This window comes from Mytilus edulis, chromosome 3, assembly GCF_963676685.1.
Source record: "Mytilus edulis chromosome 3, xbMytEdul2.2, whole genome shotgun sequence".
NCBI lineage: Eukaryota > Metazoa > Mollusca > Bivalvia > Mytilida > Mytilidae > Mytilus > Mytilus edulis.
The window spans coordinates 18367032-18379969 of record NC_092346.1 but is presented as its reverse complement, the minus strand read 5'-3'; the positions used below and the strand labels follow the sequence as shown (position 1 = coordinate 18379969).

Genomic DNA, 12938 nt, shown 5'->3' with positions numbered 1-12938 from the left:
TTTTCTATATCTACCAGCACTGTCTTGTTTGTCAATCCTAAAGTGACAGCCACTGTATCATTTCGTACAAAACATGCATCATATGATGTCCCAAAGAATGTCACTACTTTCTTCATAAACATGCCATCATTGCTGAATGGCAGCAGGTGACTTGAGCTGCTATCAAGAATTAAATAATTGCCGCAAGGTAATATTCTACAGGCGACAAAACACGCAGATTTCATATCTTCTGGAATTGTCAGAATTCTCAACAAGGATGGTTTAATATCTTTAACTCCAGGAACAGATGGAGCAAGATACTGTGCTTGATCTTTTCTTCCAGTCTTTATTTGCAGAGTTGATTGGCCTGAACTGATATTCACAACGCCATACGATTTGACATCTTGAAAAATTGATTGCAGAGAAGATGAAATAGTTACCTCTAGGGTTTTTTCATCAAAGATTTTATCATTTTTTAAATCTTCTATGTATTTTGTGCTGTAGTATTCTCAATTTCCTTCAGGCCAACATACATTTGTAACTCAGTTGCAAGTCGTTTCATTTCGGAAAATTCACCCTGCACTTGGCTTATCTGATTGGCTCGCTGTTCCAGTTTTTGGATGAGAGTATTCATCTCTGAATTAAGATTTGAATGCTTCGTTTCTAAATCAGAAAGAATTTCTTCTTCTATTTTGATTAAGAACTCATCTATTGACTTCTTAAAAGATCGAATTTTTTCTGCGGCTTTTAGTTTTTGATCATCGTTCGAATTTATTCTACTATTTAAACATTTTATCATCTCTTCAAAGTTTTCCTTCAAATCCTTTAAATCTTTGTCAAATAGTTGAACTGAGGCAGATGCTTTGATTTGTTTTAGGATGTCTGAAAGCGGTTTCATCTCCTGACATTTCTTGTGTTTATCAATGACACACAGGACACAGCAGGGACAGGCGTGGACGGGACAGTAAAGTTCAAAGGTCTTCTTGTGATCACTGCACTGACTATTTATTTCTTGTATAAATTTCGGCAATTTAACCCAATCTTTTGTAGATATTGTTTTATGATCTTTAGATGTTCTCGACTTTTTGTGATGTTTCTCACAATCTACACAAAGAAACACCTCACATTCCGTACACCATGTGACAGCTTCTTCAGACGTGCCATCATCATAACATAGGGTACAAAACCTCATGTCTGATGAGGCCATTATTAATCTCTTAATTTCTGAAATGTAATAAAAAATACCCACTAGGATTGCATCACAAAATTACTGGAAATCAAAGAAAAGAGAAACAACTCGTTCAAGAAAAAAAACGAATGAGGGATATTTTTCTTCTTTAAATGTTAGATCTCAATATACTCATATAATATGCAGTTAAAATGCACTAATAGCATTACTTAAATACAAGTACATGTATATCGTGATATTCTAAATTTATGATTACAAAAAATTCATTGTCATAATATTTTTTTTTTGAATAATGAGAAGAGCTGTGTGTTGATATAAAAAAGAAAAATAAATGATTATAATTGTCCCTTCATTTCCCATGCAAATTGTTTTTTTAGTATTAAATTTATTTTAAGATAAAATGATGGCAATTTAAATAATATTTACTCTTTTGTTTCTGATAGTATGTATTATACTAACACATACCATACTAAAAGTTTAATAATGAGGAAAAACTTACAAGTCAAAACGTTTGGATGGGTAGCACACAGCAGCCCTTGAATTAAAAGTTAAATAACGACAAAATAGCCGGCTTCCTTTTTTCGGAGAATTTATGATAAAATCTTAGTTTTTATTGTTTGTGCGATGTTTCAATAGAGATAGATACAAGTGACAAATTTTCTCGTTTCCTTTTTTCGGAGATTTTATGATACAATCTTAGTTTTATCCTCAGCAAATTATACAGCTGACATGAAATTTTTACCAGTTTCCTTGTACAATTATAGGTGTTATGTTTCAAATATAAAAAATAATTAAATGTAATAAAAGTTGTTCAAATTTTCAATTTTTCTTTGATGTTATGTTTCGTGTGTATATTCTAATATTCTATGTTTCAGAATTATGACATCGTTTGTATATTCTACTATTCAACTGTTTTGGTTCTTAATCATCACTTCTTTCAAATATTCGTTTTTAGCGTTCCTGATGAAGACAAATCTAAAAAAAAAAAACGCCTCGGACACATGAAATGGATATTGTATTATTTTTTTTTATTACAAAGTTATGAAATCATTCGTATATTTTGTAATACAGAGAAAGGGTATATCTAATATATAAAAGTCATGCTATCATGCGTTTATCTTATTTTCCGAAGTAAAGGGTATCTTCTAATTATTTTACATTTCAGAGTTATGATGTGGTGTGTATATTATATATTCCAAAGTTATGATGTCGGTAGTACCAAAATTAATATGAATGATTTGTCTCAGACAGCAATACACTTTCCGTTAGATAAAATTGCATTATTCAAAGGAAATATCTATGGTTCATCACACAATCAAGTCCATTGTTACAAATGTACCGGATAACCGCTGTTGACATTACAGGACTGAGACATCGTCGCACCAATTGGAATTGCATTAGACGTGAATGACTTTGTTTATATTGTCAAATGGAAACGACAGTATTGTGGTAGTATCACCTGATGGTAATACCTGTTAGACACTAATTTCAGAGGCGGATGGAATCTTTATGCCTTATGCTATAGACATCAACAGAGAAACCGGAATAATGTTAATATTGTCAATAACATTGAGGATTAAAAATATTAATTTTAAACATAAATGTGTAGTGTTTATATAATAATATCAATAGCTGGTCGCCCCATTTGAGAGTCTAAAACCATATTCACAATGTTGTAAAATTGACGTGAGTCATTTCATAAATAGGGAATTTGCTTAATATCTTTTACACTAGTTTGATCGGGTTCTCTTTAACTTACATGATAAACGAAATATTTCGCCAATCTGCATTTTGAACTCTTGAGTTTGAGTTATCGTTCTTTGGAATCTGTTATCTCGTGAGTTTTTATTATGAGAATGTGGGAACAGTATATATCTAACAATACTAATATTTCTGTTGGAATGTATGTGCTCATTGTAAAGTTGCATATTTCTGAATTGCATAATAAGGTTATATCCTATGATGAAACTTTTTTTTACTTTACTTTCACGGCTATACTGAATTCCTCAAAAAACGGGGCGTGATTTACGTGATCTGAAATTTTTACGTTTGAGTTATAGTTTTTGGAAACTTTAATCTCTTAACTTTTTATTATTGGAATGTATGTGCTTATTGTATTGTTGCATACAACTATTTCTGAATTGCATGATAAAGTATTATTATATGATGAAACTTAAAGATATTACTACTGTTTTACTTTAGTAGTCTAAATGTCACACTAAAGATAGTCGGTAAGATAAATTCGTTACATAGTGTGCTTCGCTCTCAACCCATATGGAATTTACTGACCCCATATATACCGTATTAGGTCACTAGCACACTATGTAATTAATAATATACCCTTATAACCATAATTCTGAAACTTTCCTGCTTGGCTGATATTAGCATGTAAAAGATGCCATATTTGAGTTGACAATTCTTTTAAAACTATGGTTCATATCTTTGATTTTTTATAAAATGTTAAGCTTGACCTAGTTTATCAATGAGATAAAATCAAGAAAAGATAAACAACAGGTTTGTTGGGGGGTATAGTGTTGGATATGAAGTAGGGAGGGGGTAGTGCTTAAATATGTCTCCCATTAACATTTTCGTGCGCCACTTCCAAGTGAGAAATCTCATCAACTGTTGTCTTCGTTGGTTTTTAATGTTTCTTGCACTCGAGGAAATCTAAATTGGTATCGAAGGCGATCTAAAGTTATCTCTGTAGAATGTGATCCTAACTTGTCTAGACTCGATTTTGATCGATACGTATGGTTAAGACAGCCTATTTTCTATAATGAAAGACCACTTGCTTACCAGTACATGTTTTGTTTGAGTTTTCATTATTGATGTCTTATTCATATACCCCATCTTTTTTCTGAGCTCATATTACCCTAAATATTGGGATGACTGGAGCTCAGGCTTTGAGTATAATGTCAAATAACTGTCACACTTATCATGGATAGCTATCTTTAAACATATATTTATGTTAAGCAAACATTTGAAAGGTTGTGATTAATTTGGTGTGATATTCATTCAAACATATAGATGAGGTAGAAATTATTGATGTACTGTTTGGTTGAACTGTTTCATATTTTTTTCATTTTGTGCCCTCTTTGCGTGTATTTTCTATATGAAATAAGAATATATCTATGCCAATAAAATCAACACCTGATGACTTTCTTTTTACAGAGTACTGATATCTTTTTTATACGATATGTTATCTTTGCATATTTTTATTACTCAAGAGCATTGTATATATACTTTACCAAAAAGATTCACAAATTAGTAAACCGAACATAATCCGCTTTTTGTTCAAAATCTCAAAATAAAGGCAACAGTAGTATAACGCTGTTCTAAAGTCACAAATCGATTGAGAAAAAAAAATCTGGATTATAAACTAAAACAGAGGGAAACACATCAACTGTGAAAGGAAAACAACAGAAACACTAAAGTTTAACAAAAAAGAAACGACAATGCAACACACACAGAAACGAACTATAAGATAACAACTGCCATTTCCTGACTTGGTAGAGGACATTCTAAAGAAAAACTGCTGGGTTGAACCTGGTTTTGTGGCTAGCCAAACCTCGCTCGCTTTTATGGTAATTTTAAACATAACACTAACATAACAACATTACATGCCAGAACTACAGTAAAAATAAATGCAAGAACATTCAGAATAAAGAAAAACACAAACAATACAATATTACATTTTGACATTCTAATAGTTTAATCTAAAGCCATGGCAATCATATATATGGACCTGGTACTTAAGTTCGTTTGCGAATCAAACATACAATATACTGTTTCATATGATAATGTTGATCTAGTGTGTGACTGTGAGTTGTGTGTGTATTTGTGTCCGATTGTGAGCTTTTGTGGTTTGATATTTTTATTTAAAGTAAATTTAAGAGTATAGATCTCTACCAATTTAACAAAAATTGGAACGTAAAGTTACCATTGCAAAACAAGCAACATCATGAGTATTGCCATACAAATTTTATTATTATCTATAGACATGTATGCTTGTTTCAGCAAAAATAGATTGTAATGGTAAAAAATGTCTCCAAGTATATGTCAGTATGAAAGTAGAAATATATAATGGATTAAAGAAGAAAGCAGTTTTTCAACTTTATTGTAATGTGTTCGGCACTTCCATTAACCAGATAAAATTTTTACTTTTTTGGGGCGGGGATGTTATTAGGTTGGTCCTCTCCGTAAAACATTCAGTATATGCCTTCGGAATATACAAATATTATCAAGAATTTCAATAACGGCCGGGAAACAGACTAGGATGTTATATTCCTATTTTGGGTCTACTGGTTATCGGGACTGCCCCACACAACTTATCTCTTATGTCCCAAAAGGTGAAACATGTTCTATCAATTAGTTGTCTTCGTTTGCCAGTGGAGTAGCATTGCCTTGTATTAAAAATTGAATGAAGTAAAATTTGAAGTGCAGTTTATTCGTCGCCATAGTCCCAAGGCCAATAACACAATACTGTCTTTTTACAGAAAATGTCGGTGATACCTTACGAAAAATCGTTATTGTTATATCTAAGAATGTTTACTATTTTCACTTGTTTTCACTATGAATTGGATAGATGGATTTAGAAAATTCAGAATCTGGTGCATGGAATAGAAGAACTTCATTCATAAATTTTATCAATAAAGTGAAGCACTCGTCTGGAAATCTTGTCCATTTTTCGAGCACGTCTTTCAGTAATAGATGGTTTTTCTTTAAAACCAGGAAACGTTTGAATTAGGCTTTGTGCTTGATCTTTTCTTACAGCTTTAATTTGAAGAGTGAATTTGCTGATATTGATATTAATAACTTCAAATGATTTGACATCTTGTGGAATTAATAGAAGAGAAGGTGATATGGTTACCTTTAAGTTCTTTTCATCAAAGCTTTTTTCATTTTTTAAAGTTTCTATGTATTTTTCTGCTTGTGATGTAGTTTTCTCAGTTTCCCTCAGACCAACATACATTTGTAGCTCAGTTGCAAGTCGTGTCATTTCGGTAAATTTACCCTGCATTTGGCTTATCTGATTGGCTCGCTGTTCTAGTTGTTGGATTAGAGCATTCATCTCTGAATTCAGTTTTGAGTGCTTCGATTCTAAGTCGGTAAGAATTTCCTCTTCTATTTTGTTTAAGAACTCATCTATTGACTTTTTAAAAGATCGAATTGTTTCTGCGGCCTTAAGTTTTTGACCATTGTTCGAATTCATTCTACTGTTTAAATATCTTATCATCTCTTCAAAGTTTTCCTTCACAACTGTCATATCTTTTTCAAGAAGTTGAACAGAGGCAGAGGATTTAATATTCTCTAGTATGTCCGACAGTGGTTTCAACTCTTGACATTTCTGATGTTTATCGTTGAGACACTGGACACAGCAGGGACAGGCATGGAAAGTACAATACAGTTCAAACTTCTTCTTGTGGTCTTTGCACTGGCTACTTATTTCCTTCATAAATGTAGGTAGTTTCTGGTAGTCCTTTCTGGGCATAGTTTTGTGGTCTTTAGACATTCTCGACTTTTGGTGGTGTTTTTCACAATCTATACAAAGGAACACCTCACATTCTGTGCACCATGTGACAGCGTCTTTAGATGAACCATCTTCATGACAAAGGGTACAAAACACCTCTGATGAGGCCATTGTTCTCTCTTAATTTCTGAAATGTAATGAGAAAAAAAAAAACTGGTATTGTATCACAAATTTAATGGAAATCAAAGAGAAACAACTCGTCCTTTTAAGTAACACACTTATGGGGGATATTTGTCTGCTTTGCAATTATATCACATTTCATTGACTGTTTTCGAATAATCGTTTCACAGATGATATATATGTTTGTAACTACAATCTCCTTTTCTTTTTCATGAATTTGACCTACCGAATAATACTATTTACTGGGTTTGTACGGCTTAACATGAGCAACACGACGGTCGCCACATGTAGAGCGGGATCTGCTTATCTCTCCGGAGCACTTGAGATCACCCCAGTTTTTGGTGGGGTTTGTGTTGCTCAGTCAATAGTTTTCTATGTTGTTACTTATATACTGTTATTTGTCTGTTGGTCTTTTTCAGTCTTAGCCATTGCGTTGTCAGTTCAATTCCGATTTATAAGTTTGATTGTTCCTCTGGTATCTTTTGTTCCTCTTTGAGTCTTTCATTAAAATATATCATAGTATGCAGGTCTTGTTATATTTCAAAGATAGGATGACTTAAATAAAAGTAAACCGTAAATATTTTGTGTTATTTATAAATGCACTTAAATTAGTTTTCTGGCAGTTAACATAACAATTGTTACATTCACTCTGTGGTTAAAGTTTTTTCAATTTAAAAACTTTCATAAACTATCCTAGATTTCTACAAAACTTGGACAGAAGCTTGTTTATGATTATAAGATAGTATCCAGAAATAAATTTTATAAAGAAAACATTCTGTTTATCCGTATTTTACATATGAATGAACTTATTTGTTCTGCCAGTTAACATTACATTCACTTCGTGGTTAATTTTTTTTTTAAATTTTAATAATGTTTATCGGTTTACTGATAATACAGGTTTAATAAAAGTTAATATTCCGCTTTTATTTTCGAGTCCCCCCTTTTTTCTTTGCATTCTGAACTTTGACCGTGTCTGTCACGTGAGGTTACCGTATTGTGACGTCACTTCTAAATTTTCTAACGTTTGAACGGGAAGCTACCTACCCCGAAATTCTCCTATTTTGGATAATTTTTTCTGCTGTTGTTTTTTTTATGTTTTTCAGGTATATGCTGAATGAGATTAGGAAGACCGGGAACGGATCCAGCCAGAGACAATTGATTTTTGGACTTAATAGAGTATGGCAATTATTGTAGAGGATGAACTTTTCGACTCTATATAATACCACAATATTGCAGTGGTTGTGTCCAGTTATATCGTGAACTGTTATTGCGATTAAACGTTTTTCCGAATGCTTTTAAATTGAGGATGAAACATTCTTATATAAATACTTGATGCTGATTTGAAACAGACAGTGCTAGTTTTTACACATCTTATAAAATGCTGATATCTTGATGGTGGACGTTTACTAACTAAGAAAGGAGAAAACTTAAATTTCTAGAATTCAACTGTAATAGCATATAGATATATGCGTTTCCATAGACTAATTTCTTTTTAAATGCATTTGGATATTTGTCATTGTTTGTTAGTGTTATCTTTAATAAAACAGTTGTCGCAGTACTGGTGCAGTGGCGGGATCTGGCAAGATGACAGGGGGTCATGACACTATAATTCTACGTTAGACCATATGTTAAAATATGTTACTGTGGTACCGGGTACCACAGGGAAGTTGTGTTTTTTATAAACGGATTTCTCTTGTTTACCAGAGCGGCCGGTTCATCACTGTTACCAGTTTTGAATTTCATCCTCCGAGTACAGAGAAAGCGTTATTCGAGTTATGGCCTAGCGTTAGTGTGGGTCGTGCTCCTTGTTCACTCTAATTTTGCTTAGATGAACTTTTGTTACTTCTGTTACCAGAAGAACACCTACTTGCCAATATTAAAAATGCCGGCGGCTTGTATCGTCTTGCCAAACCTCGTTTACTGTTTTTCTCCTGCGGCCGATTAGATTCCACATAAGATTTCTTGAATTATTTAGTATTAAGGAGTTGCGGAATGATTGCCTATGAGACAACTCAACTGTAAAAACAACGTTGTAATTAGCATCTAAAGATACCCGTACAACCTTCAACAATGAGCAAAACCGTTACCATATGCGGCCTGTTTTATTCCACACAATATTTCTTGAATTATTTTAATCTTGAATTAATAACTTTCTTAAACTATCCTGGATTTCTTCAAAACTTGTACAATTGGGAAAAGCTAGATTATGATCAGAAGATGGTATCCCTAATTAAATTTTGTAAAACAAAATACTTTTTATCTTATTTTACGTATAAATGAACTTAGTTTTTCTGTCAGTTACCATAACATTCATTATGTGGTTAAAGTTTTTAAAATTCTAATAACTTTCTTAAATCTTAAACTTTACTGGATTTCTTGGACAGCAGCTTGTCATGATCAAAAGGTAGTATCTAGAAGGAAATTTTGTAAAAATGTATTTTCTTGTTTTTCCATATGTTATACTTATATATGGACGTACGTTTTCTTCCAGTTAACATTACATACTATCTGCAGTTCCTTAAACATTTATTAGCATCATAAAGAAGCGAGACAATGGGTTCCGCGGAACCCTTGCGACTTTTTTCTGTTTCATATTTGTTGTGCGTTAATTATTTTGTATAAAATCAGAATGGGAAGAGGGAATATGTCAAAAGACGTCAGTTTATTCTTTTGTTCTGTTGCTACACCACTGTCCCAAGTTATTTTTTCTTTGATGGAGAGTTGTTTCATTGGAAATTATTCCATTTTATTTCTATAAATACATTTTTTTTTTGGTTTCGAAAGATTTACGCAAGCAGATTTATTTTTGGAATATCTTTTTAAAATAACAACAACAACCATAACAACAACAACAACAACAATTTTAATTGGTCAATCATACGGCATTCCTATTAGATAAATCATCTAATAATTGAGCCAAATATCATGTTTTCAAAAGATGGTTCCATGTAAGCGTTTTCAATCTAATGATTAGCATCAGTCGAAAAAGCATCTTTTTCAATAAGTCACAGTTTGACGTCGCGAAAAAAAAATCAAATGAAAAACAGCAACAACCGATAAACTAGTTTGGTAACTATCTTTTGTATTTATACATCCCTCGGTTTTCCAATGTTTGGCTTTGAGCGTTCCTGATGAAGGTAAATACAGAAAAGCGCTTCGGATGTATGAAATAATTTGACGTGTTGTTTTCAATTTTTAGCTTATTTTTCATGTTTCCATCAACACTTGTAAACAAAATGCCTTGACATTTATCTGTTCATTGATACTAATAATTTATTTGCAAGGGTATGGAGAAATTTAATATTTTACGTGAAAATAGACTGTTTAACATTATGTTTGTTCTGCATCGGGGATGTTTCTGTTTCTTTCTGTTTCATAAAGGACTCTTAATTTTATATAGAAATATATATAAATAAATAGAGTTTACAAATGTAGCAGAAACACTGCATAAAATTCTTTAATACAAAACATTGCAATATATAAACAATATACATGATAATACTTGGAAAGGAGAAACAAGTAATACTTTAAGGTTTAATAATGAGGAAAAACTTGACAGACAAAAGTTGGATGGTTAGCACACAGCAGCAATAAAAGTTAAACTACGACAAAATTTCTATTTTCGGAAATTTTATGATACAATCTTAGTTTTATCCTCAGCAGACTATTATTAACTGCGGACATGAAATTTTTATCAGTTTCCTTGTACAATTATATGTGTAATGTTTCAAATATAAATAATAATTGAATGCAATAAAAGTTGTTCAAATTTTCAAATTTTCTTTATATATTTTCTATGATTATGTAAATACTCTACATTTTTTATTAATTATTATAATACATAAAAGCTAACACGAAGATCGCAAGCTTTTTCTGCAAATAAAAAAATAAATGATTTTTATTGGTCCTTCATTTCCCACTTAAAAAAATAGTATTTTTAAAATCCCTTTCAACTGTAATCTCTTCTAAATTAAAATGAAGTGACGGCACTTTATGAATTAAATTTACTCTTTGCTTCTTATTGGATCTTAAGGAAGTTCGCTGCTCAGTTTCAAAATAAATAGCTTTCCATAACACTAGTATATATTGATAGGGGATTAATTAAGGAATAAAAAAAAGCAAAATAAATATAGGGGTCAATGTGCATGTTTTCGAGATATTAACCATTGGAATTTTGGCGGGAAAATGTTCTCTCTTGAATTTTCATAGCTTTATCATTGACCAGTTAATGTTCTCAAAAACTATCAAAAAATAAATAATAAGATTTCATAAGACTTTTACAAATGGCTTATTAATATTATACATGTAAAAGCTTTATAAAAAGAAAAATGGGGGTACATGATGATAGTAAAAAAAAATTTAAGGCATTCAAATGGATAAAACCAGAGTATTTCGAAAATCTGACAAAAATTCCAAAACATGACAAGCAAACATCCTTAAATCAAACTATGCAAATGTCTACTAATGACGAAAAACTTACCAGGCAAAAAGTTGGACGATTAGCAGACCACAGCACTAGTATTATAAAGTTAAGTAACATACCACGATAATGCCGGCTTCTTATTTTCGGAGTTAGTTTTTGTCTAAGTACTAAATTCTGGTCATGAAATGTTGTCAGTTTCCATATACAATCATGTTTGTAATGTATCAAAAATAGAGATACATTTAATAAATTTCCGGTTTCCTGTTATCTGAGATTTTATGATACAGTCTTAGTCAAGTTATGCCTCAGCTTACTAATTTAAGGTCATGGATTTTTGTCAGTTTAAGTATTTTTACAGTGTAACCTGTGTTATCCGACACACTAGGAGATCAGAAAAAAAAATGTCGGATTGAGCAGGGTGTCGGAATACTGAAGTTTTTCTGCAAGGATAGGCATATTTTGGGATCATGAAATTGGTCGATTAAAGCAGGATGTTTGAATACTCAGGTGTCGGATAAGGCAGGTTACACTGTGCAGTCATTTTTGTGATTTTTTTATAGAGATGGATATATGTGACCAATTTTCTCGTTTCCTATAATTTTCTGAGATGTTATGAATCATAATCTCGGCGAATTGACAAAGTCTATAATCGGTGATTGTTTCAAATTTCTGGTGTAGGCCTATCATATAAGTTTGCATAGAGGGTTTTAGTTTGAGATGATGAAGTATGTCTCTCAACACAGTATTATACATTTATTTAATTCTAACTCCATTCACATAATCTGCATTTCATCATTTGAGTCGACATTTCGTGTAAAGAACATGGACAAAGTATTGGACAAAAGATGTGGCATATTAACATGTAGGTAAAATAATAAAGTAATTCATAAAAATGAACTTTTCGAAATACATGATAACAATTGAAGAGCTATGTAACCAAAGAGATCTAAAATACAATTGTTTCGGTTTTTTTACATCCCTGGATTTCCAATATTTGGCTTTGAGCGTTTCTACCTAAGGTAAATCCAGAAAAGCGCTTCGATCGAATGAAATTTATAACGTGTTGTTTTTTGTTGTTGTTATTTTTTCAGTGGTATTTAATGTAAGTAATCTATGTCCGAAGGAATACGTATTGATATTTATCCTGCAATTGGGTGTCCTACTATTACATACATATTATTTAAGAATTGAATGCTTCTTTTTGTAAATTTATTGGGGTGTAAAAGCGTTGACCGAAGTACATTTTGTATGAAGCGCGGAAGCGCTTCATTCTAAAAATGTGCGCACGGTCAACGCTTTTACAACCCTATAAAGTTACAAAAAGAAGCATTCAATACTTATAATTACATTTTTTAGCTATAATCATGAAAACACGAATTTTATATATTTTTTTATTTAATTCACCTGTGCACTTTATTGTTGGACCACGTGTTATCATGAATGAAAAGTTGTATTGAGCATTGCAACTGCTTACGGAATAACACGTGATGTGCAGTTAGCCAATCAGAATAAAGTATTATAATGAAACATACATCTAATGTAATTAGATACAGATACAGCCCTACAGATATCGCTATGCTGTATCTGTATACTATACAGATATCGCTTTAAAGTCCGCCCACTGCCGGACTGAGTATTGTTTGAATCTGTGTGACCTCAGAATGTGTATTCCAGTTGCATTCCAATGACGATGACAA

At 31.9% G+C, this 12938-nt stretch overlaps 1 protein-coding gene across 1 annotated transcript; it reads right to left on the bottom strand.

Annotated features, from left to right (window-relative positions):
• Nucleotides 1-5599: 5599 nt before the first annotated feature.
• Nucleotides 5600-11479, bottom strand: LOC139515963 (probable RING finger protein 207 homolog). Its single transcript, XM_071305753.1, has 2 exons — nucleotides 11361-11479; nucleotides 5600-6825 (listed from the first exon to the last, which is right to left on the bottom strand). The coding sequence occupies exon 2, from the start codon at nucleotides 6807-6809 to the stop codon at nucleotides 5799-5801; it is 1011 nt and encodes a 336-aa protein (XP_071161854.1). The 5' UTR covers nucleotides 6810-6825; nucleotides 11361-11479; the 3' UTR covers nucleotides 5600-5798.
• Nucleotides 11480-12938: the final 1459 nt, after the last annotated feature.